The sequence below is a fragment of the Macrotis lagotis genome, chromosome 6 (genome assembly GCF_037893015.1).
Source record: "Macrotis lagotis isolate mMagLag1 chromosome 6, bilby.v1.9.chrom.fasta, whole genome shotgun sequence".
In the NCBI taxonomy this organism is placed as follows: domain Eukaryota; kingdom Metazoa; phylum Chordata; class Mammalia; order Peramelemorphia; family Peramelidae; genus Macrotis; species Macrotis lagotis.
The window spans coordinates 1,776,831-1,803,716 of NC_133663.1; the positions used below are offsets into that span (position 1 = coordinate 1,776,831).

Consider the following 26,886-nt stretch of genomic DNA (forward strand, 5'->3'; position numbering starts at 1 on the left):
CCCTCCTGGGAGGAACCTCAGTGACCAGCTGTGGGCCCCTCCAGGCTAAGCAGGGAGTGAGAAGGGGAACCAGCAGGGAGAGGGCCCCCTTCAGGCTCTTGCTCCCTAACTGGGCAAGGATGACAGCCGTGGGGGCTTCAGGAATGGGTCCCTGGCAGATGGTCCATTCCTGGGACAGTTCCTGCCTAAGATGCCCTTCACGCTTCACGGGGCTGGAAGTGGGGGAGTGGAGACTCCCTGCCCTCCTCCCTGTTCCCCCTTCCCCTGCATCCCTGCCCAGGTCATTGCTGGGGGGGAGGGCTGGAGCCCAGGACCTGTTCTTGGCAGTGATGATGACCCTGGATGGTGGCTTCCCTCTCTGAACCCATAAGATGGGGAGGATGAGGCCTATCCTCTTACTTTGGAAGGTCAGGGGAGGGAAACAAGCTTTCCAGGGGATGGTTCCTCTAAGTCCCTTGAGGGAGGGCTCAGCTATCCCCTCCCACTTAGGGGCCTTTTGCCCCTTGCTAGGACTCAGCTCTAGACACAATCTTTTTTTTTTAGGTTTTTGCAAGACAAATGGGGTCAAGTGACTTGCCCAAGGCCACACAGCTAGGTCATTATTAAGTGTCTGATTCCGGATTTGAACTCAGCTACTCCTGACTCCAGGGCCCGTGCTCTATCCACTGCACCACCTAGCTGCCCCTAGACACAATCTTTTGAGTTGGACATAGAACCGTGACCTTGGGTTCACAAAGACCTTGCTGGTCAGAGAGCCTTAGTTTCCCCACTGGCCTGCATTTCCCACCTCACAAGTTCTAATGTGCTCTAGAATGTTGCATTAGGGGAGGCCCAGGCTGGGGTTGCAGGCTCTGTCCTGTGGGTCCCCCAGACTGGAAGCCAGGACACTGTCTGCCCCCTCTGCCTCGGGGCTTGGGATCCAATCCTGGACCTGGGTCCAGGAGCCGGTCCCTTAGCCCTCTGGGTCTGGAATGGAACAGTCACTTCTGCCCAAGCCCGCCATCCTCATGATGGAGGCCAGAGAGAGCCGAGCACCTCCTGTGGTCCGAGTATTGGGAGAGAGGAGACCAGGTAGAAGTGCTGAGGTGATGAGGACCCAATAGAACTGGCAGCTGACTGGCCACACGGGAGAGGAAAGGATGAGGAGGTGAGGGTAGGGCTGAAAACACAGGCTCCCCAAAATCATGGGTCCTTGTCAAAAGCAGGGAATGGGGAAGGACTGAGATTTGGTGGGGTGAGGAGGGGCCTATTGTGCCCTAAGCTTCACCAAGACTCCCCTGATCTAAGACAGTAAATGGGTGACCATGAATGAATGAAGTGAATGCCCTTGTTTTCCTGATGCCAGTCACATCTGTATGAATTTGGACAGTGCCTAGCTATAGTCTGACCTACTCACTTCTGGATGGGGCCTGCCTCTCCATTTCCTGAGGGTCCCCTTCACCCACTGGGGCACAAGTCAGGAGGGAAGGCCTCCCACCTGGGGGTGGGAATTGTTATAAATGGCTGGTGAAGACTTAGTCCTGAGTGATTAAAATGGATTTTCATGAAGAAGTCCCAATTAAAAGGCACACCTCTCTCAAGGGGGGAGAGGGGCCAGGAATCCCTTGCACTTTGAGGGGCTCTGTTCCTCCCCCTCGTGCCAGTCATTGGCTGAGGTCACAAGCTAGTTGATATGTTGGTCCCCATATGTTTCCCCCGCCCTACTCATTATACTAATGAGCAAAACAGGAGCAGGCGCAAAGGAGAAGGGTGAAGACCCTGAGTTACCTTGGAACTAGGTGGGGCAATCTCATCAGTTTTTGAGGAGATGGAGGCTAGTCTTTTATCTTAACTCAGTACCTGCCCATAGGCACCACTCTAGGCAGACCCCAGTCTTTGGCACATGAACTCACAATTCTCCCTTCACATTCTTGTGATATGCCTCACAGGCAGGTCCTGGCAGCCTCCTACACCTGCAAGCTGGCAGGGGTCCCTGTGGCACAGGCCAGCCCCAAGGAGGAGGGGGATTGGCCTTGGGAGCCACTCATGGTCAACCTTCTCTTCCTCAACCTGCCAGGCTGCTCACTGCCAGACTGGCCCAGTGGTGGTGGACTCAGGTCAGGGAGATGTGTCTGGGGGCGGCAGACTGCCCAACAGGCTTAGTCGGAAGCTGGCCATCGGATTCATTTTCCATGGGTGTGTTTGGGATACAAATCACTCCCATTTGCAAGGCAAAGGAGCAGATCTCCCCAGCCCCCCCACTCCTGATGGGCCGGGGTTCGGAAGTCAGCCAGCAGCCACAAAGGGACAACAGAGTCATTGGGCCCCAGAGGAAATCCATTGTGGCCCCTGGATGAAGATGGACAGCCATCTCTTTGGGCTAGGGCGCGTGATGTGGAGGCAGAAGTGGGGTTCCTGAGCCTCAAACCTTGAACCCACACAGCAGGCGTTATCTTTCCCTTAAATCTTCTCTTCTTGACCTCAGGCACCCCCAGTTCCTTCAGCTGTCTCGGACACAGGTCCCTCCAGCCTGCTTGGCCTCCCCTGGAAACTGCCCAGCTCATTCATATCCTTCCTAAAATATGGGACCTGCATCCAGCTGGAGTAAGGGGTGACCAACACAGGGCCAAGACAGAGACAGAAAGGCAGAGACAGAGAAAAAGAGACAGAGATAGACAGACAGAGACAGAGAGAGACACAGAGACGGAATGTATAACAGCAGACAGAGAAACAGGGACAGGGAGAGATAGAGGCAGAGAGACAGATCATGGATCAAACACATCCTTCATATCACGTCCTGTGGTCAGGCCTAAGAATAAAAATTCCAGAGCCCTGGTCCCTGCCTGCCCTCTAGGAATGACATCTTATTGGGGGAAGACACAAGAAGTGGCCAGGTTGGGCAAATTAAAGCAGAGCTCCTATCTCAGAGCCCAGGGTCCCAGGGCTGCTCCAGGTCCTGTTGGGAGGAGGATGAGGAGGATTTGTGGCCTCCTTTGTCCTGGACTCTCAGATTCTCTCTCTCATTTCATTCATTCATTCATTCATTCTTTTTACAAGTATTCCTTCTCTATGACTCCTCCAGCCTCTCCTCCTATCACAGAATAATATTAACCATGAAGAAAACAAACAAAACAAACAAAAGATCCTCCTCCCAAGCCCCAGTAATCTCAGGAAACAAAGTTCAGTGTTGGTTAGGGCAAGAAGCTTCTCCTGATGGGGTAGGGGTGGCCTCCTGTTCCTGGCGGCCAATGGCTTCAGCTCAACCATTAGAAACCCCGTCTTGTTTTTAGTCAATGGCCTTACCTGGTCATTGAAATGTTGGTTCTTTGAGGCCTTTTATTCCTGCCAAAAGCCAACTGAAACATCGGGGTGGGGTGGGGGGAGTCTGAAGGAGGGAGGGAGCATTGACCACTGGGGAAGGATGAGGTTAGGAAAGGGCTTCAGGGGGAGGTGGCACCTGAGTTTAGAAGAGAAGGGAGTTCAGGATTCGGAAGAGGGCAATGAGCAAGGACACTGGATCACTGAGAAGGAGAGGGGGAGGAGTATGAGATAAATTTGGGAAGGAAAGGTGGAGGGCCTTGAATGTCAAGCTAAAGAGTTGTGTGTTGTGGATGGAAAGCCCCTGAAGGTTTTTGAGATAGAGGATGCTGTGGTCAGATTATTTTACCAGCTGTGGGGAGGATGGAGACCAGGGAGGATCCTCTTGCAATAGTCAGATGAGGATAAAAACAGGGTGGCAGCCACACTGAAGGAAGAAAGCAGACAGTTGGGAGGCCTGTCATGCAGGTAGACTTGGCAAGATTAGGCAGCCAGTCATGTACGTGAGGAAGGAGGGAAAAGGCTGAATCAGGTCTGACTGGTCAGATGGTGGTGCCCTCGACAGAGAGAATCTCTCCTGAGAAAAAGAGACCAGTGAGGCTGAGAGTCAGATTGCAGAAGGGAGGGAGGGAAGGGACAAAGCAAGGCCACGGGGCAGCCCCATTAGTGGGCAGTCCCATTGATCGGAGCTGGCTAGTGCCAGGGCAGTGCTGTAAGGCACACGGACAGCGGCTCAGGGCCCTGGGGAGGGGCTATCTCTCCCCCCACCTTCCCTTCGCTGAGGGCTCCACTCAAGGCAGAGTCCCAGAAGGAAGGCAGAAGCATGCTGAAGGGAGACATCCTGTCTTCTAGAGGCTGGAAAAGCAGGAGAGATATTAGGGGAGTTAGGGAGTCGCTGTAGTTCACTGAATAGGAGGTAACATGGTCAGACCTACATTTAGGAAAATCACTTTGGCAGCGGAGTGGAGAATGGACTGGTGTGGGGAGGGCCTTGGGGCAGGTGGACACCCCCTGCAGGCCTAGTCCAGGTGGGAGGTGACGAGGGTCTGTACCAGGTGGGGACAGAGGTGAACCTGATGTTGTTCAAAAGTGAAATCGATACCATATTGGGTCTGGGGGCGAGGAGTCCAGGATGAGGCCTGGGTTGTAAGCCTGGGAGGATGGGGGTGCTCTCTGTAGAAATAGGGAAGACTGGAGGGGGAAGGTTGAGGGACATGTTGGGCTTCAGATGTCTCCTGGATGGGGCGGCTAGGTGGCGCAGTGGGTAGAGCACCGGCCCTGGAGTCAGGAGTCCCTGGGTTCAAATCCGACCTCAAATACTTAATAACGACCTAGCCGTGTGGCCTTGGGCAAGCCACTTATCCTCATTGCCTTGCCAAAAAAAAAAACCCCCAAAAAAAACCCCTCAGATGTCTCCTGGGCATCCAGAGTGAGATGTGTGAATGACAGCTGGAGATGAGAGAGTACAGGGGTCAGCAGAAAGGTTGGAGCAGGTGAGGTGGATCCTCTGAGGAGCCAGGAAGCAGCTGGGCCAGGTGAGGAGCCAGTGCAGTGGCACCGTCCTCATGCCCAGCTGAGCAGCCCATGGAGCAGAGGTAGATGATCCTTCAGAATGTCTGACCAGCTGAGGAGCAGAGCAGCCCATTTATCCCTGATACCACATCCCACAGTGAACTTCATGAGGACCTTTAGAGAAAGGAAGGTCAGGGGGCAGCTAGGTGGCACAGTGGATAGAGCACTGACCCTGAAATCAGGAGGACCTGAGTTCAAATCTGACCTCAGACATCGGATAATTGCCTAGCTGTGTTGCTTAACTCCACTGCCTTGGAAAAAAAAGAAAGGAAGGTCACTGAGGGTGACTGAGAGGCTTGGTCAGGTGTGGATCTCAGTCGCACCATCCATGATGTTTTTGTTCTTTCTTTCCCTCATGGACTCTGGGTATAATTGTGTTGAGTTTGGGGAAGAACAACTTTTCTTTGTCATTTGAGGAAATGCTTTTGCTAAAGGACTGAGTCTCCTGGCTGATGATTAGGAGAAAGCATACTTATGGGGGCTCATGAGAGAGATTGAGCAAACTAGTCGTTCACAGGTTACCTCAAAACCCCTGGAAGGAATAGCAGCTGCCCCTCTGGGGGTCCACCTGCAAACACCAGTGTGGGGAGGGTTCCTCAGCTCCTAGGACCTTCTCCTTCAGTGGCCTCTTCCAGTTTAGAATCGATGCTCAGAAAGCAACCTGGGGGTGGGGGGGTCTGTCTTTTGTGTTCTAAATCTTGAGTTTGTGTAAAGGCAATAAACAACTGTCCTATTCCTGATCTGCCTTAGTCTTCACATGTACTCTTTGCACTCTCTCTTGGGGAGACCTTGGACCCAAGACCACCCTGAGACTTTGAGTGATTTTTCCACAGGAAGGACTAAAAGGAGCCAAAGGGCCTGAGCCCTCTCTTTGGAAGGCAGGATTTGAACCTGATCCCTGGGAGCTAGTACCAGATATCTGCGGCACTGGTCTGCTGTTAGAACTCTATAAGCACCTGTCGTGTCCCCACAATGGAATAGAGGCCCTCCTTTTTGTCCCATGTCCCAGGGCCCAACCCAGGCCTTTAATCCATGCCTGTCTCTTTGTATGACCCATACTCTCTGTCCCTTTTGTAGAGGCCTCCAACAAAGGAAGGGGCTCCAGAAGCTTGGCCCCTGCCATGGGCCCTTGTCTTATCAGCCACAGCTAAACTAGAATCTCTTGGAGGGGAGGCTTCAGTGCCACAAGCCCCTATTCAGGAGACATTTCCAGAAGCCAACTGCTCCCAGAATGTCCAGAGGCCCAGATAGTGTCTGGATCTCACAGGGAGGATGTGGGACAGGGCCCTGGAAGGTCTCTTTGCTCCGGGCTCTTGATTACTCTTTTGGCCTGTCCTTCTTGGTTGGCCCTCCCAGGGCAGCAGAAACAACAACCCCCTGAACGGGGGTCTACTCAATGTGGAGGGGGCAGGGGGTGAACCACCTCTTGTTCTTCCTGAACTGAAACAAGCTTGGCCTATCTCTCTTTCCCCCACTCTGGCTCCTTGCTCTGCCCCATGAGCTCTGGGGGCCTCAGTGGAGCAGCAGGAAGGCCCCGGAGATGGCCCTGAGGGCTCAGCAGCCACCCGGGCCACAAGATCTTGTGTGACAAGGCTGACCTTTCCAGGCTGCCGGGGAGATAAGCAGCCAGGCCCAGAGCCCAGCAGCTTCCTCCTTTTGGCTCTGAGCTCTCAGAAGGGACAGAAAGTCCTGGGGAGCTGGTGGGGAGGGTGTGACCAGCAGCAAGGAAGGGCCTGGGCTGCCCAGACTTTCACTGTTTACTAGTGTCCATGGTGATCAAAGGAGGAAACTATGGAAATGAAGGTGGACTTAGCAGCCTGTTTTGCATTCAGGGCTCCAGGTCCATGACTAGTAGGCTGCTGGCTGGGACCTAGGAGGCCTGGGTTCTCTGTTGAGGGCCCCAGGTGGGGGACGGGTGAAGCACAAGAGCCAGACTCCAGTCCCATCTCTGACCTGACTTCCAGAGACACACCCTTCCCCATCAGTAAAATGGAGATGATGCCTCAACAATTCCCGGTGGGCAATGTGGCGTTGTGGGACTCAGACTGAGGACGGAGCCAGTCTGTGGGAGTGGGAGGCCCTTTTGCTTGCCTTCTGTCAGGGAGGGCCACTTGACTTCTTTCCTCTCTGAGGGAGTCCGGGAGCTGGGGCTGGGAGTTGGTGGGCAAGGGCAATCAAGGGCTAGCTCCCAGCCCTGTGTGGTAGTCTGGCTCAGGTCGCTCCCAAGGAAGGCCCAGAGGAAAGGGCCGTTTTGTGGTTTCATTGGATTCCCACCCTAGTGCCTTCAAGCAAGGAGGACCAAGCTGGCAGGACATTGGCTATTCCTTGCTTGGAAGGGTCTAAGTAGAAAGAATTACAGAGAGAAGAATGGAGGAAGGGAAGGAAGGAAACCGCAACCCTTCAGAGCCACGTTGTAGTATCCGATTTGGGTCCATGAGGGACTGTCTTTCGATGACTTGTCCTTGTCATCAATGAAGGCTCCCAAGGAGGGGAGGGGGGTGTGGATGGGCTTCCCTCCCTCTACACCAGCTTTTGCTCACTTGCACGGCAGGTGGAGAGAAGGTCAGAAGCCAGTGGCTTTTCCAATTCTCACCTCCAACCCTCTCTAGGCGGGAAAATGGAGGCACGAGGGATGTTCTAATGCTAAGTCAGAGTTGTCTCATGGTCAGAGCAGAGCAAAGTGACTCTCTGTGGTTTTCTCCAGCATGCTCCAGGAGAACAGAAGCTCCAGGGGCAGAGATGGGTTTGCTATTGTCCTTGTACTCCTGGCCCCAGCAGTGTCTACACAGTCACCTAATAAAGGATAAAGAAATGGACTATTCTGTGGATTGCAATCAGGGGATTGGCTTCAGGAGTGGCCCAAAGCTCTTGAGAAGAGTGGGAGATCCAAGGTGCTTGAAGTCTGGGAGGAAATAGAGGGACAAGGGGTGACCTGATGCTCAGGGATCAAGTATGGATACAGGCCACCAAAGGTTCCAACAGCTGCCAAGGTGCCAAGGTTCAACAGAGGGAACCCTTGAATCTCTTGTTGTGAACAACTTGGAGTGTTTATTCCCTCAACCTCCCAGCTCAGCCATGCCCAGGCCTGGACATCTGGGGACCCAAGGAAGCCTTGGAAATGAGTCCCTGGGGATGGATCTGCCTTCCTTGCTCCTAGCTAATTTGGCCATTTCTCTCTGGGTCATGTCTTCTTTATTTGGTTTCCTCCTGTATCATCTTCACTTCTCTTTCTTTCTTGCTTCCCTACACAAGACACAGATTCCTGCCCTCTGGTCAAAGGAATGAAAGGGGGGGGGGGGGATGGAGTTCAGCAAAACTATGCGACACATTGACAGAATCTAATAAGGAAGGCGATGTTCCACACCCAGAGCCTCCCACTTTCATAAAGAAGAGAGGAGGTGCATTTTCTCCTCTTTCTTTGGGGCCAAACTTGCTTATCCTAATTTCACAGGATTCACTTTCCTGTCAGTTCTGTGTTCTGTTTCCATTCGAGTCTGGGGGAGGGGTGTGGGGCGCTGCTTCCCTGGTTCTGCTTGCTTAGTCTCAGTTAGTCCCAGACTTTCTTCTCCAGCTTCTCTGAATTCTTCAACTTTCATCCCCTTCTTTCTTACCATAGAATTGTTGTTTCTTCATTCATTCTCTCTCTTCATTCATTCTTTCTGGTCGTAGAGAAAGATGCCTTATGTCACTTCATCCTGTCTTCTGTGGGTCTATGTTTATTCTGCTTCTTGCATCTTCAGACCCTCCCTACTGGCCTCAATATTGCTCACATGCCATCTGGGGTCTCCCTGAAGACCAAGCCAAAGCCTCCACCAGGCATCATACTTTTTAAGCTTTTTGAAAATGTTATTTTATTTTCTGTTTTCCAATTCCATGCAAAGTTCATTTTCAACATTCAATCATTTACAAGTTTCTGAGTTCCACATTTTTCCACCACCCTCCCTTGCCTCCTCCCCCACCATGGCAGCAAAGGATCTGGTATGGATGTATAATTGTCATGGACATATTTCCATAGTAGTCATGTTGTGAGAGAAGAATCAGCACTAAAGGGGAAAAAATAGGAAAGACAAACAAGCATAAAAGTTTTAAAAAGCCAACACCGTCCACTTTGCTCTGCATTCAGACTCTGTAGTTTTTTCTCTGGATTGTCCATGGTCACTGAAGTGTTGAGAGGATCATTGTATGATGAGTTGGCATCCATGATAGCTGATCATCTCACAGTGTTGTTTACCCGGTTATCTTTTGACCTAGTTCAGCTCAGGAGTTTGATACTTTGGGTATATCTATATGAAATAAAGAAGTAATCAGAGAAAAGTAAAAGAATGGGTTTGAAGAAATGAGGGACAAGATGAGAATGGATAGTTTGGGTGACAAGGTCAGTCTTACAGCTCTTTTAGCCCCTAGTCTCAGCTGGGAGTTACCACACCTGAGTATAAGCAACCAAAGCCAGGCTAATGTGAACTTGCAATCCTTTGACTTCCTCTGTATCTATTTGGCAGTAACAGTCATAAAAATCAAATTTCCTTGACTTTTCCCAAGTATTCCATCTATGCTGATGACTCCCTACTCATAAATCTCCCCAATTTTAAAACTAAAACCTTTCCCTTGACCCTGTTACTACCTCGAGCCACCCTTGTTCTCCTTCCAATCTTCCAGAAAGAGGGATCTGATCATTTCATTTCATCTCTCTGAGTCTCTGGCAATCTGACTTCTTGGTAAAGTGGAGAGAACATGTTTAAATCCTGACTCTGACCTCTGTGTGTGACTGACCTTGAACAAGTCACCCACCCTCTCTGTGCCGTAGTGTCCTCTCTAAAATGAGGGGAGGGCCCAAAGAACAATAAAACTGATCATACCCTTTGACCCAGCAATACCAATACTAGGTCTATAACCAGAAGAAATCATCAACAATGGAAAAAAGTCCCACATGTTCCAAAATATTCCTAGCAGCTCTTTTTGTAAAGTGGCAAAGAATTAGAATTGAGGGGATGCCCACCCATTGGGGAATGGCCGAACAAGTTATGGGACATGAATACTATGGAATATTACTGTTCTATAAGAAACCATAAATGGTCGGACTCTAGAGAAGCATGGAATGAATTCCAGGATCTGATGCTGATGGAAGGAGCAGAACCAAGAGAACAATGTACACAATAAGAAAATTGTGAGGTGATCAACCCTGATGGATGCAGCTCCTCCCAGCAGTTCAGAGAGCTAGCTCAACCCTGTTAGACCTGCTATGGACAATGCTATCCCATCTAGAGGAAGAAAAACAAAGCAAAAGGAAAAACAAAACAAAGCCCTTCAGAATCTGATGAACACACTACATTCACTTTTTAAAGAAAATCTCTCTTATGTATTTCTTTCCCTTAATCCCAATTTTTTATACCGAAAATGACTAATCTGCAAACATGCTTAACACAAATGTGGATGACTGTTCACCGCTGAGGGGAGGGGGTGGGAAGGAGGATGGGAGGAAATTTTGTAACATAAAAATATACATAGGCATATGGATGAATGTTGAAAAACTTTGTATTTGGAAAAACATGTATTTGGAAAAATAAAACCAATGAGAAAAGGGGAAAATTAAAAATGAGGGCTTCCAAGGGCTTCCAATCCTTATGGTTCAAGCCCAGAGACCCTGTCGATGTCCTCCCCTCTCTGCATCTGGACCTCTGTCAGCCACCCCTCTTTGCCTCTTCTCTCTCCTTCTTTGGGTCTGGAGACCCTCCTCTCTCTTGTTCTGCAGAAGCATTTGCCTCCAAGGTGATCTGTGAGCTATGAGCACCATCACAGACCTCTGTGTCACCTCCTCTCTGGACCAGCACATAGTAGGTCCTGGTTAATGAAGAAAGAACCTGTTACCTTCCCCTCCCCTCTGCCTTTTACACTTCTCCCAATTAGACTGTGGGCTCCTTGCCAGAAGGGATACACTACTTTCCCTGCCTTTGTCTCAGGAACTTACCACAGAACCTGGAAAAGAACAGGGATTTAAGAGGCATTTGTTGATTGAGTGATTGAATGTTGGATGGATGTGAAGGGAAAGTGGGGGGAAAGGGGAGGGTTACCCCTCCTCCTCCCTGCCCCGGGGACAATGAATGAGACACATCCTGGATCCCCAGCCCACATCAACAACCACAGGACATGGTGCCCTTGTGGGGAGACTTCCTGCTCTCCATCTGGGTTTGTGCTGCAGCCTCAGCTCCCTCAACTGAGGGGTCCTTCCTGGGATGATATAATACCCCCCCCCATCCCTTACACAGGAGCTCAGCAGAGCTTTTTGTATAATGTGCCCCAAAGGAAGGAATTAAACATGGGCAAGCTAGATACCCAGATCAATAGGGCTCCTCTGACTCTGTGAGCTGTCAGTCCCTGCCCAGGTGCCAGAGGGAACTGGGGTATCCTAGGAGGTCTGCCAGACTTGGGGGTGGGGGTCCCAGAGGCAGGAAGAGTTCTTGGTCCCAGTACCTGCTCCTTCTCACTATTTTTTGCTAGCTCTGTTCCACAAGAGCTGTGATCTGTGGCTACCACGCAGATGTTGCTTTAGCCAGGGTTGGGAGGGCAAAGCAGACAGACCCACATACCTGGGGTCCAGCCAGGACTTTGGTCGTTCATGTAGTCCCCCAGATGTACCATCAAAAAAGTCCACTCCTACCACTTCGTGTAGTGGCAATAACCCAGGACCAAGGGTGTGGAGACTGGGTCCCAACCTCTACTTTGAGACTTGCCATGGGCTTGTGAGGCAAAGTCACTCTCAGTCTTAGCTTCTCTAGTGCCAAATAAGGGTCCACATCGAATCCTAGGGAGTGACTCTCAGAGGTGCCTGCTGGCTTTTGGTCTCTGATTCTCTTTGCTTGGAATGGCTCCCATCACTCAACACTCATACACGCCTTTCCCTTGCCCTCTTTTCGTCCCTTGACATCATTTCTCATTCTCTGCTCCTTTTCCTGCCTCTACCAAGAAGATGGTCCTTCTTACCAAGGCTGCCCAGTCCCCCTACAAGTGCCCTTCATCCCATTCCTTCCTCTCTTCTCTGGAAGATCTCAATCATGGATCCTCTCCCTCCGTCAAATTCTAACCTGTCCTTGTCAACTGCTTCCTTTCCTACCATCTTCCAACATACCCAGCTCTTCCTATGCCCCCAAACCTTTGCTAGAGGGGCCCACATCTCTCTTCCCTTTAGTGGTCAAACTTGAAAGGGCTGCCTCCACTTCCTTTTTCACTCCTCCATCCTTTGTCACCTTGCCACTCATCTTTTCCCAGTTACCAGTGGTTGCTTTAAGTGGCGGAGTTGATGGTCTTTTCTCAGACCTCCTCAGGGACTCTCCTACTGTATTCCACACTACTGATCACCTTCTCCTCCTGGGGTGCTCTCCTCTGCAGTTTGCACAGCATCATTTTCTCTCCCAGGTCACCTTCTCTGTCTGACTAGTCTTTGCTGACCGATCATCCCTATCATGCTCCCCTGATCCAGATGTTCTCTGAGGTTCTGGTCTAGGCCTCTCCTCTTCATAACTCTCCCTTAAGTGTCTCCCCTTCAAACACACACACACACACACACACACACACACACTCCCTCAGTTCCTATTATTTCTATACTCATGATTCCAGATCTGTCTATCCAACCTCAGTCAGTCACTCCACTGACCTGGGGCCCTATATCACCAATTGATCATTGGCTATTTCAAACTGAATCACTCTGAGAGATAGCTTGAACTAATTTTGTCAAACAGAATTCATCTCTCCACCATGCCCCCCAAATCATTGCACATCCATATTCTTGTCAAGGACACCAGCCTCTTTCCAGCCTCCCAGGATCATAAACTTTATGTTAACCCTGAGTCTTCACACACCCTTCCTCCCCACCCCCATAACCAATTAGTGTCTCTCTCTCGTTACCAGCACTCCTCCCTGTACACACAGCCACCACAGCTTAGGCCATCATCACCATCACTCATAACCTTGGAGAGAGTGTTTCATGTGAGTGAGAAAGTCAGAAGCCAGATGGCATAGGGTTGATGAGTCTGCCTGAGAGAGGAGAGCTGTAGCATGGCAGCATGAGCAGCAAGAAAACTTGGGCATGTCTGAAGATATAGGGAGAGAGCCAGTAGATGGAGGGAGTAAAGATTTGAGGGTGGGGATGGCTGAGGCAGCAGCTTGTTGGAGAAGAGATGGGCAAGAGGACAAGGATTAAGGGCACATGCTGAGGGGCTGGCCTTGGCAAAGGAAAGACCACCATTATTGGCAGAAGGAGGAAGGAGAGAGCGGGAGATGATGGCAGGGTCTTTTGAGAAAAGGGAGAAAACAGTCAACAAATGGTCTCTATGTTCTCAGTAGCCTGCGAGGGGAGGTCCTCGGCTAAGACTGGGCCGAGGAGGAGGTGCGGGAGGCTTGGGAGAGGAACAGAAGTTTCTGAGTAGCTATTCTGGGAAGCAAGATTTGTTGTGCTAGGGATCAAGGGTGCTCCTGCCCCTTAAGCCCCTCGTCTCTCTGCTGTGCTTCAAACTGGGAATGGTTCCTCTTTTTTCCTGGGTTTCCTCTCCTCTGCACTTCAGATGTGGCCCGAAGCCCTTCTGGGCCTAAGAGACTTGCCTGCATAGGCTAGGGCCTCTTCAAAGGGTTCACGGGGCAGAAGCCCTGGACTGGCAGTCACCAAGATTCTCTGACTCAGTAGGATCAGCCAACTCTTTGCCTGGGAGAGCCTGCGTAGGACCCCTACAGACCCTGAAGAGACCGGAAGGAGCCCTGTGCTCCCAATCATACAGAAAAGCACATCACTGAATCCTTTGGGGTGGGCTGAAATAGCTGCATCCCACCCTGGCCTTGCTGGGAATACTTGGGCAAAAGGAACCTCAGGGACCCCTCAGGTAGATGGGGCGCTCAGCCTTCGGGAGCTGGTGCTGACTGCCCTCCTGTATCAGGTCTTGGGATCAGCCCCTTCCCCCACTTTTATATTGAAGCCCCAGGACCTCTCTGCAGCCCTAAGCCCCTTCCTTCCCCCAGTGGCAGTCCAGCTCTCCACAGTCCAGTGCCCACTCTCCTGGCTTCTGATCTGCTGTAGGAGACCATCTTGGAGAGAAGAGTGACGGAGCCCAGCTGAGCCCCTCGAGCTGCCTGCCTGGTTGGGAGAAATGGTAATCCCCTGTGGGTTTGACGTGAAGGAACCCCGGTGAGCAAGCCACCTCCCGTCAGCCTTGTTCCTTTGCAAGGAAGCTGCACGCTGTCCAATCTGGGCAGCCGGTCTGCTTTGGCACAGAAATCCCTCTGCACCAGCCTGGTCGAGATGCTTCCCAGCCCTGCGTGAGGGTGATGAAGGAGCTGTTGCCGCATACCTTCCCCTGGGGGAGCCAGCGGGCCCAGAAGCGAACGGGGGCATCTTCAAGGGCACCCGCTCCCTTGCCGGCACCCCCAGCCTTGCCTCAGCACCACTCCTCCTTGGCATCCCTGCACATCCACCGCTGAGGCGGCTTTTCCTCCCGAGTCCTCCCTGGGCTGCCCCCAGCTCTCCTGGGCCTTCCTCTGGTCTCCCTCTCGGCTCTGGTTGGGAAGTCTTCTCCGTCCTCGGGCCTCCTTCGAGGTCTCTGCCGGGCACTCCCGTTCCTAAGGGCTGGTTCCACATCTCCAGCCCCTTGCTGGGTGTCCAGAGCTTCTGCCAACCTCTCAAGCTTGACTCAATAAAAATGGGGACCCTGCCCCAGCTCCCACCTTCCCCGTATCCCCATTCTCCCATTTCCCAGGCTAAGAAACAGGGGTTGAATTGAATGGAGATTGTAGGAATGATCAGCAGTGACAAAGGAACCTCAGAGGTCAGAGAGCATCTCCCTCATTTGACAGAGGGGGAAACTGAGGAAGTGGTAAATGGCAAAGCTGGTATTTGAACCCAAGGCCCCAGGCTGCCATGTGGCACTTGCCCCTTCCTTTCTCCTCTCTTTTCCCCGGGTCCAGGCTGGGGCTGATCTGGGCCCTCACTCTCCTCCCTAGACCCTCAGGGTCATCTCCAGCGCCCCTCCCCAAGCCAGCAGCTGCCCCATGACCAGTGGGGTCTGGCTGGCTCCCTGTGATGACCAGTGTCTCGCTATTGCCAGAGCTGAAGGGGGGGCTGTTTGCTGCCCTCCTCCTGCCCTCTGTCCCCTCCAAGTGGGCACCTTCCTCACCCGCCACCCTGCAGCCATCCTGCTGGGGCGCCCCACTGCCTGCAAGGCTTCTCTGGGTTCCAGAGCTCCTCCTAGAGGAGCCGGCTCCGAGGGGACCTTTCTTGGGGCTTCCTGCAGATCTCAGCATGGGGCCCATGGAGCTTCCGGGGCTTTCTTCCCCAGAGACTGTGAACTCCTCGGAGGCAGCTTTGAGCTGCCAGGCTGGGGGGGCTGTCGACTAGGGGCCAATGGCTCTGCCAGGGGTCGGGGGGCTTAGCCTGGCAGCAGCCGGGATGTAGGCGGGCTCTCACACCCATCCTACAGACGAGGAAACCGAGGCTCGGGAGGCCTTGGAGAGGGAATGCTGAGGGGTGCGCTGGGGTCTAGTGGCCGGTGGGCTCGGCTCCCCCCTGGGTAAAGTGGGGGGACCCCGGGGGCGTCCCGAGGAGAAGCCCCCATGTGGGGGGGCCCGGGCGGGCCGCGGGGGGGAGCCCGGGGGAGCGGGGCTCCCCGGGCGGAAGCTGCCCGCGAGTGGGCAGGCGCCGCCCCGCTCCTCGGGGGGCCCCGAGGCTCCGGAGGCGCCGGGGGCCACCAATGGGAGCCCCGGGGCGGGGCGGAGGCGCGGGCCGGGGCGGGGCCGGGGCGGGGCCCCCGCCCCCCAGCTCGCCCGGGCCGCCCGCCGGCCAGGTTCCTGGGCTCGGCCGGAGGTGCCAGGCTGCGCGCCCCGGGGCGCCATGGAGGCTGCCCACCTGCAGCCGGCCGCGGCCGTGCTGCGCCGCTTCTCGGTGCGGGAGAGCTGCGGCCTGAGCCCGGACCAGGTCCGCTGCAGCCGCCGCCGCTACGGCCCCAACGGTGAGTGGGGGGCTGCCCCGGGGCTGGTCCCCCGAGACTCCTGCCATCCCCCGGGGGGACCAGTCGGGGCCCCGAGGGTCGCAGCGCCAGGCGGAGGAGGGCCCGGGGCCGGGGCTGGGGCTGTGGCGGCCGCCTCCGGGGGCCCCACACCCAGGCGGGGGGTCCGGAAATGAGGCCCCGGGCGCTTCTGCAGCAGTTCCCCAGGCTCCCGGCCCCGAGGAGGGCGGGGAGGGGGGGCTCCGGCCGCCTTTGTCGGGGTGGCCCTGGCTCCTTGTCAGCCGGGGGCCCGCCGCCGGCCCCTGCCCTCCGTGGGCTTCTTCCCCGGGAAACTGAGGCCCCCTCGCAAGCCGCACCCCCTCGTCCCGCGCCCCGCTCCCGCCCTGGCCGGCCCTGTCGGACCCCGAGCATTCCCTGCTCCCGGCCAACGGAGAGCCGGAAGGGGCCCCAGAAAGTCCCCCGGCCCAAGCCCACCCAGGGACCTGCCCCCTGCCAAACTGTGGCCTCCCTGCCCAGGGCCAGCCTCAGTTTCCTCCTCGGGAGGCTTCGGCTCGCCGGCCCCTCCGGGGGTGTGGACTTCTGGGGTGCCCCCGCTCAGCATCTGGTGTCTCCCAGCTTCCCGGTAGTCCCGGGAGGGGCAGAGACTTGGGGGAGAGCGGGCCCGTCGGGGCTGGACCCCAAGCCCCTGTTCTCTGGGCCCCTGCCCCCGCCAGGCTCTGGATGACTCCGTCGGGGGGTGCAGAGGCCCTTTCTATGCGGCTGTTTGAGCGAGCCCCCCCTCCCCAGTGCCTCCACGGCGCCCTCCTCCGGGACTCTCCAGGCCCCCTTAGCCAAGCTCCCTCACAGTCCTCTTTTCCAGACCCCCCACGGCCATGGGGGGTGTCTGGAGGGCAGTCACCTTGCCACCTGCCCCCCCCCCCCCAGGATTTCAATTCAAACCGATGTTCTTGGCGAGATTTTCATTGGGTGGTGGGCTCGTGACCTCACAGAGGTCAGAGCCAATGGGAGCCAGGTTCCAGTTCATCTGTCCCCACCTGCTGCTCCCCCGGGGCCCCGGGCGCGCCTGCTTCACCTCCAGAATTGGCCCCTCCGCCTGCCCCCTCCTCCGGCCCTGGGAAGGCCAGCTCAGCCTGGCCCTGGGAGGGAATCATGGCAGCGGCTGGCTCCTTTTCTCCCCTGCGCCCCAAATCCTTTGTCCCCCGAAGCTGCCCTCCCAGCCAGGAGCCTTGACTGCAGGGCTGCCTGGTGGGATCCCCCAGCGCTCCACTCCCCACCCCCACCTCTGGGGAGCTGCCTTTGCGAGTGAGGCAGCCATGGCGAGTATTGGGTCTGGGTGACCCTGGCCTAGGCCCTTTGCTTCCGAGTCTCTGTGGGTTGGGGGCAAGAAGGCTGACCCTGCCTGCCTCCCCGACCTTGCCCTGCGGCAGGAGCCTGGCCCGGAGCTGCCTTTTCCTCGTCCCCCCTCGGAGCGCCGTGGAGAGGAGCCCACCCTCCCGGGGCTGGCAGGCTGGCAGGCTGCCCGGGCCCACCCTCCCGGGGCTGGCAGGCTGGCAGGCTGCCCGGGCCCACCTTCCCGGGGCTGGCAGGCTGCCTGGGCCTCTGCCGGTCCCCCCTCCCTGGCCCGGCCGGCCTGGCCGTAGCCCTGCAGATCTCAGCTGCTCTCCCCAGCTGTCAAGTGGAGGTTTGGGGCTTCTCTGTTGATTCAAGCTGTCACGGGTGTAAACATTATCTTTCCGGGGCAGAAGATGGCCTTTTTGGTGGAGTTCCTATATTTAGTTAGCTTGAGGGAGGAGCTGGCTGGGAGAGAAATATGATGTTTGAATGTCCCCCTTAGAGGGCTGGCGGAGACCTGCGGGCGGGAAGGGATTGGCGAGGGGGCCCACTTGTGGCCTCTTCTCCAGGGCGTCACTTGTCAATGGGGGGGGGCACCTCGGAGGCCCCCGTAGCCAGGGCAGGTTCTGTCTGGTACCCAGAGCCTCAGGGAGGCGGCTTGAGACCCAGGTTCTTCAAACTGAGTGCGGAGAGGCCTGGACAATGCTAGAAGAGGTCTCCTCAGCCTCAGTTTCCTCATCTGTAAAACAGGGACCAGGCCCGGCTTGCCTTCCAGTGGCTTATGGGAGGGCTTTGAGGGAGAGCCACCTCCCCTGATGCCACCGGATGTCTTCTAAGTCTTCAGGGGCCACCAGAGTCCAAGCATTTCCAGCCCCTCTCTTTAAGACAGGGCTTTTGTTTTGGCCTCAGTGATCCCTAGGAGGGCTTTGATGGTGGGTGAGAGCAGAGGTGTGTGTGTGGGGGGGGGCAGGATTCTTAGGTTGAGCCGTACGTGGTGGGGGAGAGGGGGGACTGCCAGGGCTCAGGGCACAGAGGGTGGCTGTGACTGGGAGGGGCTTGTCCAGGCGTGCCCCTCAGTGTGATTGTTCTTAAGTGGGTACACAGCGTCTGGGGGCATGGCGCTGACTCACTCTCTCCACTGTTTGGGCGTGTGTTGTTGGAGTGGGGTCCAAGCCTGGCCGCCCCCAGCCCTCTGTGTGTACAGCCTGGAACAGAGGGCCAGTGGGCGGGTGGAATCCGGCCCTTCCTCTTGTTTGGGGGAGGGACTTGCCCAGCTGGTTCCTCTGCCCCCAGGCCTTGGCACTCAGAACCCCGGGTTGGCCTGTCAGAGGTCAGGCCCCAGGAGGATGGAGACCCTCCAGAACCTGACCATCACCAGCTTTTGAGTCTGTTGGTGGGCAGAGGCTCCAGGCTTGGGGGAGGTTGGCATAGGGACAGAAGGTAAAGGCAGTGGAGGCTAGAGAAAGGGGGCTGCCTTCAGACAGAGGCCTTGAGTTCAGATCCTGCCCCTGCTATTTCCTATTTATATGACCTTGGACAATGCCCTTATCCTAGCAGAGGCCTCAGTTTCTCCTTCTGTAAAATGGGATAGTGGACCCAATTCTCTGAGGTTCCTGATCCAGAGGTCCCCCTCACTCGACCCAGAACTCTCTATTGTGTGGGCATGAGGGTACCCCCTGAGGGCTGACTGTGGTTGGCAGGGAAGGGAGGGTCCAGAGACCATTTGGGAGCTCCAGGCATCGACCTGAGGGGAAGAGGGGCTCTGGCCCGCACCTGCTGCCCCAGGTGGACAGCTGGGTCCGCTCTCCTTCACAGCTTTCCCCAGTATTGGGGCCCAAGCCCCCATCTGGATGGAGCAGCCAGTCGTACTGAAAGGGCCCTCCCCGACCAGGTCCGGCTCCTCCCTGAGGACCTTGGACAGGGCCCTTCCAGCCTCCGGAAGGCAGCCACTGGCTGTGGCCCAGGACTTGCCTCAGACCCCTGCTGCCCGTGGGGCCTTGGCCCAGTCATCCGTCCGGCTAGCATCCACGTCAGAGCGCTTCTTTAGTCTTTGTGGGGGAGACAAGGCAGGGAGGGCGCGAGGCAGGGGGAAGGGAGCCACGGAGCTGCTTGGGGCTGGGAGCTGGGGCTCGGCTGCCTTCAGAGGGTGAAGGAATGCCCGCCTTCCCTCCTCAGCCCCCAGCGCCTCGTCCTTCTGCCCTTGGGACCATGGGGGGATTCACACTCACCTGCCAGCCCCCCCCCCAATCTCCTGCCTGGAGCCCCACCTTCTCCGCCCTCGGTGCATCTGTTCAAGGCTGATTCATCAGCCTGCTGCTCCTCAGGCCCAGCCTGCCAGGGGCTGGGGGTGGGGTGGGGCTTCTAGTCTTTAGATCTGGTCCCTAAGCAAATACAGCCTCAGGAAACTCCCTTTGGGGGCAGCCAGGGGCCCAGGGCCCTGGGGGAGTTGGTCCCCACAGTCAGTGGAAAAGAGACCAAAAACTTCTGCCTTTTCCTTCCATGCCTTCCCAAGTGGCCCCTTCAGCCCTCTGTGCAAACATTTGATGCCTGCTGTGTTCTAGTCCCTGCCTTCAGGGAACTTCCTTCCCCTGCGGCTGAGTGGACCCTCAGCCTGCTTTGTTCTTCCCTTTCTGAGGCCTCCACTCACAGTAACCCCCCAGGGGCAGGAAGTGCTCAGATGATCACCCTCCCTTTTACAAGAAAATCAAGGCCCCCAAAAGTAGTGACTTGTCCAGGGTCACAAACAACAGAGGCCAGTCCTGCTGGCAGCTGCCCCAAGCTGGGCAGAGGGAACCGAGACACTGGCAGGGGACCAGGTTCAATTCCATAAATCCTGATTTAGCACCTAATGTGGGTTTAGCCTCAGCCTAAGCCCCAGATGGCCAAGAGGCTCCCTGGTGATTAGCATGTTCTGGATTTGGCTAGTGATGGGAACCTGAGGTGGGTCTTAGGGGAGGTGAGGGCTTAGGCGGATCCTCCTCCCCTGAGGAAGAGGAGGGGGTGGAAGGAGCTGGAGGAGGGAGGCAGAGGAGTGTCAGGAGGGAGAGGAGGGAGGAGAGGGGGAGGAGAAACAAGAAACAACCGGACCTTGAAGGTTGACCTGTATCAGATGGCATGAGGGTGGCAAGGTAGAGTACAGCAAAAGCCCGGTGGGTGGCCCACATAGACGTTCCAAAACTGGTGAAGACCAGGAGCCAGGGTGGGATGTCATAAGCAAGAAAACTTTCCAGGAGAGTGGTCTCAAATGGAGGGGACTTGCCTCAGCAAGTAATGAGCTCTCCATCTCTGGAAGTCTCCAAACCCAAATAAGCATGTGTAGGTAGGGTGGGCCTGGGGGTCTCTTTCCCCTTGGGGCCAGAGACACTTTAACTGCCATCAGACTGATGTCACAGAAAGGGGACAGCGTCTCCTTTTCAAGGTTGTCTTGGCTTTTTAACTTCAGGTACTGAGATGTGCAGTGACTTGCTCAGGGTTGTGTGACCAGGATGGACAGAGATGAGATTTGAACCCAGAGCCTCTGCACAGCAGAAATGTGCTGGCTCCTAGCTCCTAAGAAAGATGGCTTGGGACAGGGTAGAGCTATGAATAGTGCACTGCCCTGGGGGCAGCCTGGCCAAGTCGCTTTAGCTCCCAGAACCTCAGTTTCCTGGTCTGTAAAAGGGGGGCATGCTACCCCTAATGCCTACTTCCTGAGGAGAGCATTCCCATTGTTATGCCATTTTATTAGTGTCTGAACTATTTCTTAGTTTCTGTCTTCTTGCTGTCCTCTTTGGGCCTGGCCCCTTTGCTAAGAGAAGTGGGGGGGGGCAGCTGCCAACAAGGCTTCCTCTAACCCCCTCCTTGCCCAGCCTTCTCCTGGGTTTCTCGGGCTCCCCCTCCTGAGCTGGCCTCCTTGTTCCATGGGCACAGTGTCCCAAGAGAGAGGGTGGCCTTGAAGAGCAGCTCTGTCCAACTCCCAGGTCTGGGTCTCAAGAGGCTTGGCCTCATGGATGTGGAGAGAAAAGCTTCTGGCCCGTTCCCCCCAGGGCCCTTAGTGCCTGGGCCTTAGCTTAGACAAAACCAACTCCTTCCTGCCCAGGTTCTTGTAAGAGGGGAGAAGGCCCCGGCTGTGGAGGGACAGCCCTCTTTGGCCCATTGCCGCTTCGGGGTGAACTTGCAAAGACCAGACCCTGACTAAATCTCACCCGGGAGGGGGGAGGCAGATCCCTACCTAATCCTTTGGATTCCTCTCCTTTCCCACCTCCAGATGTGTGCCTGCCTGAGACTTCCCTTACCGGGAGCAAGGAGTGTTGGTGCAGCCAGTCTGCAGAACTGGACAGCACCCGGGCCTGGAGGAGGGATGCCTCGGTCCAGTGGCCAGCTGGCCAGGAGGTTTTCCTGACAGCTCCTGCCCTTTGTTCTTGTTTTTCCCCTGGGGACAAGCAGATCAAGCCTGACCTCTCCCCGGGGAAGCCACTCAGGCAGGGGCAACTGTGCTTGATGCCACGGTGCTGGGCCCTTCCCGACCCTGGCTGCCCCCGGCTGATCCACGTCCTGCCTAAGGTGTGAGATCTGGACTTCCCACAAGCCTCCAAGGCAAGTGTGAAAGGAGCAGAGGTTGGTGGGTCCTCTCTCCTCCCTCTTCCTGCGCTGGCCCACCCCAGTCTGAGTCCTGGCTCGCTGCCTCCGCTGGCGGCCAGCCAACGCCAGGGTGGCTTCACTTCCAGGGGAGGGTCACCAAGGGCGGAGGTCAGCGGGAGTAGACTCTTGGACCCGGAATGGCTGGGTGGTTTGGCTGCTGCCACTTGGCCACCTCGCCCCACACCCATGCTCCAGCCCCTTCCCCGAAGGCTTCCTTGAGGAGCTTCTTGGCTGCCCTTCTGGCCTCAACCTGAGGGGAATGACCTCAAAGACTCCTGCTCCCTGACCTCACACTGTCCCTGCTGCTGCTTCCTTGGGCACCAGGCTCCACTCTCTTCAGAAAAATTCATGTCTCAATTAGCGACCTCCCTTGGCAGATCCCCGATGCCTCTACTGTCTGCCTGGCTCCCCCACTCTTCCCTCCAGGTCCAGGCTCTCGTCCCCACTGTTCTGGGTGCTCTGGGGAAGGCGCCATGGGAGTCACCTCCAATTTGCTACCTTCCAAGTGGGCCAGGAAGGGACTGCCACATCCAGAGTGGGCCTGGGAGCCCGAAGCCAGCTCCTCCGGTGATTGGCCATATGACCCTGGCCAAGTCTCCTTTCTGTGCCTCACCTCTAGCTTGTACTCCCTACCCCATTGCCTGCTCGCTGTGAACCCTACCCTGGTGGGGGATGGTATGTCTTTGCCTCCTGGCAAGTGTGGGTAATGGACAGTGAATGGCATTGAGGGGCAGCGAGCACCACCGCCGATATATCCAGGCTGAGGGTTCAGGCGACCTGGCCAGGTTGGGACCTTCCTTTCTCTGCCTTCGGCCCACTGCTCAAGGCCAGACCAGTCCAGCTCCTCGTCAGGGGTCCCATCCAGCCTCTGCCTGCTCTGGGGAGTGGGCCAAGGGCACAGGCTGGGGTCTCTGGGGGGCAGAGGTCATGGCTGCCTCTCTGGCGCCGTGTGAGCAAGGATTTAGTTTGGATCGGCCGCTGGCCCTTCAGGGAAGGAGAGCCTTGTTTGTCCCCGAAGTGAGGGGTGGGGGTGGGCTCAGCCCCAGTCCCAGCCCCAGTCCCAGCCCCTTTTGGACCTTCTGGCTGCAGTTAGCTGCTTTCCTTGGCCAGCCCACAACAGGGATTTGTTTTATTGTTACCTGCACACATATAAAGTGCCCCCCCACCCCTGTCTTCTTTACGAAAAGCCGCCTTGGCGTGTTTATGTGCTCCTTTTCCTTGAGCTGACATTGGGAAAGCTGAAATACTGGTTTTCACTATTTAAGGAAGGAGGAGGGTACCAGCAGCAGATGGCCTGGGACCGCCTCCCCAACACCAGGGATGTTCCCCCAGCACTAGCCCAGCCACGACCTCCCCCTTGCTGCCCTGCTTGGGGGAGGGAAGAGGGAGTCCTCCAGTGTCTCCTTGGTGCCCATTCAATTAGCCTGGCCCTTGGGGCTTCTCTCCCATCTGCTCCTGCCTGGCCAACCTTGTCCCTGGCCCCCTGACTGTCCTCTTTGAGACAGGACAGGAAAAACTGGATTGAGCCCAAAGGTGAGGCAGGAAAGGATTCTTCCTTCCTTCCAAAATGTCTTTAAATCACTGAGTCCCAGACTTCTCCAACAGAATCCCCCAGTCTTGCTGTGTTGGGTGGTCCTCCGGGCTGGGCAGCAGAGTCAGAGGAGCTGCCCCTCAGCTGGCAGTGGAGATGGGGCTCAGCACATTTGTCTTCCTGATCCAACAAAGGGCAAGCACTGGGGGAGGTCAGTGGTGGGCCTTAGAAGTGACCGACGATGTCAAGAATCCAGATCATGTCACCTTCGGGGGTGTTTGCAGTGGCCCCGGGAACAGGGTTGTGCCGTCTCCCACTTTCCAGAGGGGAACAGAGTCCCAGAACAAGCTGCTTACCCCGCCTTTCCCACCCTTATGGCCCCTTGATTAAGCCCTAGCTTGCTGCCCTCTCCACTGCCTCTCCCTCCTCTCCCCAAGCACTTGTCCTAGAAGGAGGGGGTCTGATTCAGAGATGCTGGGGGGCCCGGCAGGCTGCAGAGTCACTGACTTCACATGCCTGCCTGCTTCTTTTTGGGGTTTGGGTCACTAGACAGTTAGGCAATCCAGCCCTCTGAACAGAAGCCGAGGCATAGGAAGATGTGGTCAGTGGCAAAGGGACACCCCATCAAACAGGAAGCTAGTGGGACTGTGAACTGGGCCTGGATCAAAACTCCAGGGACTCTGGGGCACCAAGGTGCCAGTGGCCCACCTGGCCTTTGCCTCTCTACCTGAATCTGTAGCCTCTTCCCCAGGGACACTGGCAAGAGGAAGGGGAAATGTTGCTGGGAGGGGAGAGAGCAGGGCTCGTCATCCTCCTCCTGGAAACTCTGGGGCCCCGGATGCCCCCGGGGGAGGAGACTGGAGGGGACAGGAAGCCTGGGCTCCTCTGGAAGCAGGCTGCCTGGTTCCCCAGTTGCTGCTCTCCAAGGTTGCTGTTCTCCCTCCTCTCCTGTGCATCAGTTCCTATGAGTCTCCCCAGGTTCCTTGGATCGTTTTCCAGCCCAGTTGTAGCCCCGTCCAGGCATTCCTTTCTTGGGGCCTTTTTGGAAGGGCCCCAGTGGCTCTGCAGAGAGATGGAAGGGTGGCCACTTCAGAGCAGCTCCAGATTCTGGTGTCCGGCCCAACAAAACCCAGGGGCTGCCACCTCCCTGCACCTTGTGGGGCTATGATAGAGCAGGCCTAACAAAGGGGGTGGTCAGGGGAACCCCATATCTAGGGCCGAAGCTGAAGTGGTGGGCTGACTTGTCAGGTAACTGGGGCAGGAGGCAGTCTGGGAGTCAAGGGCCAGAGGGAAGCCTAGGACTGTGACCTTAGTGGACGCCCCTTTGCTCTCTCCCGGAATCGATCAATCAGTCCACAAGAGCTTGTTGCTCTCCTCCTGTGATCCAAGATCTGGGCTGAGGCTCTCTCTGGGACGAGGCCACATCCTGCAGGGGAAGGAGACTTCATAAGGAGGTCCATGTGGGACTCACTCAGGGTAGGTGAAGGCAACTGGAGAGGAGGACGTGGGAAAGCTCCATCTCCAGAACGTCACATTTGAGCTGAGTCTCAAGGGAAGCCGTGAAGCAGAGCAGAGAAGCGAGAGCATTCTAGGCCTGGGACTCAGCCAGTGGGGGAGAGAGAGAGAGAGAGAGAGAGAGAGAGAGAGAGAGAGAGAGAGAGAGAGAGAGAGAGAGAGAGAAGACAGCGACAGAGAGACAGAGACAGAGAGACAGAGACAGAATCATGTCTGAGGAACAGCAAGGAGACCAGGGATTGTGCAGCACCGAGTGTGTGGAGGCAAGTGGTGTAGAGGACTGGGAAGGCAGAAAGGCGCTGATGCAGCCAAGAGGCAAGTTTCTCCTCAGCTGTGGCAATCTTAGGGAGTGAGTGGGTTTCTGGCGCTAGAGATGGGGGCTCTATGGTCAGGCGGCGCGAAGCTGTATGAAGGATGGCCTGGAGAGGAAGGGGAAGGGAACAGGCTTTTATCAAGCCCCTACTGTAAGCACTTTGCTAGCTGCTTAATCAGTAAGGTCTCACAAGGGAAGGAAGATAGTGCTATTAGTCCAGTTTTATAGATGAAGACAGACAGAGGTAAAGTGACTTGTCCAAGGTCACCCAGCTAATAAGTGTTTGAAACTGGATCAGAATCCAGCCTTTCTGTTTCTGGACCCAACATCTTACTGACACACTGGCTTTCCCCTCAAGAGCAGGCTGATGTCCCAGAGGCTGGTGGAGAACCCTTGCCTTGGACACTTGGGGTCGGTCTTGCAGAGACCTCAGCAGTCATTTCATCTCATCCCTTCAGGCTCAGACCCCAGCTTCCTAGTGCCCAGGTCTGGAGTCTTTTCCATGAGCACAAGATGGGGAAAGGGAAGCTCCATCTGGAGAGATACAGCGGACTCTGCCATATCACCCCCCCACACACACCACAGACACACACCACCCTCAGCACCCCCCCCACACACACGCAGGACGTGGTTGCTCTGGCCTTCAGTCAAGCCCAAGGGTCCACGGGCCTCGGATGCACATGTCTCCTCTCGGCTTCTTTCCAAGCTTTGACCAGCACCTTGGACAAGGCTCAAGGGCCGGGACCCACGTGTGCTAGAGCCCTCAGGGAACTTACATTCAAATAGGAGCAAATATTTGGGAGAGACAACCTGGGTGTGATGATGATGTCAGAGGGATTAAGGATGGGAGGGCACAGGGTTCTAGGGGGACGCCCTCTAGTTAGAAGCCTTGGGATAATGAGCCAAGCTGATCCCCCAAGTGGACACACTGATTTCAGGTCCCTGGATCTAACCCTTCCAGAGACAGAGGAAGAAAGGAGAAGGGGCAACCGAGGTCCGTGGTGCTGGAGAATGGAACGGTCAGGGTAGGAGCTGGAGAGTCATTCGATGCCCCCCCACCCCCAGGAATTCCACAGTGACTTCTCAATGTCACCCATCATTTGTTTCAAGGCCAATGACCAGAACTCCCAAAAGGGAAGCTTGGCTGTTTTTCCTGCGCTTTTGGGGCTCCAACTCCTGGAGACCCTTCCATTCACTCTAACTCAGAATTGAATTGGGAGGGCATATCAGAGGCTCCTGTTCTCCCCTGGAAGCCCCACTGAGGGTTCCTGAGTTGTGGATTCCCAGTCTTTGGTGACTGCAAATGAAGGGGAAGGAAGCAAGGAGAGCAGCTTCTGGCTTCACTCTGCTCTTGCTATCCCAAGACATCATCTCAGCCTTTGAGCTTCCTCAAGCCCAGAGTCAAACACCTTGTCAGGTTGCCTGGCTTTGGCCAACCAGTCCTCCATCCCTTCTCCCCAAACTCATTTCCTTACTTGCCTTCCTGGAAAGGGACATGCCAATCCTAGGGCTTCATTCTGCCCCTTTGACTCTCCAGGCCCAACCCCCCTCTCCCTGGTCACTGTTCCCCATTTGGGCTCTCTAGCCTTGGGGGAGGGTTCTTGGGAGCAGGAACTGGCTTCTTTTGTGTCTCCAGTGCTTCTTACAGTGACTGGAATTTAGTAGGTTCCTAACCACTGCCCTCCCTCCTCCATCCCTCCCTCTCTCTTTTCCTCCTTCCCTTC

The 26,886-nt window shown here is 55.8% G+C and overlaps 1 protein-coding gene and 1 long non-coding RNA gene across 3 annotated transcripts in view; one reads left to right on the top strand and one right to left on the bottom strand.

Moving 5' to 3' along the window:
• Positions 1-10,385: 10,385 nt before the first annotated feature.
• Positions 10,386-15,602, bottom strand: LOC141491551 (uncharacterized). Its single transcript, XR_012469634.1, has 2 exons — positions 15,024-15,602; positions 10,386-10,707 (listed from the first exon to the last, which is right to left on the bottom strand). It is a non-coding gene; the product is annotated as an uncharacterized LOC141491551 (long non-coding RNA).
• A 119-nt stretch (positions 15,603-15,721) lies between these two features.
• Positions 15,722-26,886, top strand: part of ATP2A3 (ATPase sarcoplasmic/endoplasmic reticulum Ca2+ transporting 3) — a 79,266-nt gene continuing 68,101 nt past the window's right edge. For both annotated transcript variants that reach the window (XM_074190552.1, XM_074190553.1), the window contains exon 1: positions 15,722-15,854. In XM_074190552.1, coding sequence (XP_074046653.1) covers positions 15,737-15,854 — 118 coding nt within the window. In that variant the 5' untranslated portion in view covers positions 15,722-15,736. The remainder of the gene's footprint in view (positions 15,855-26,886) is intronic.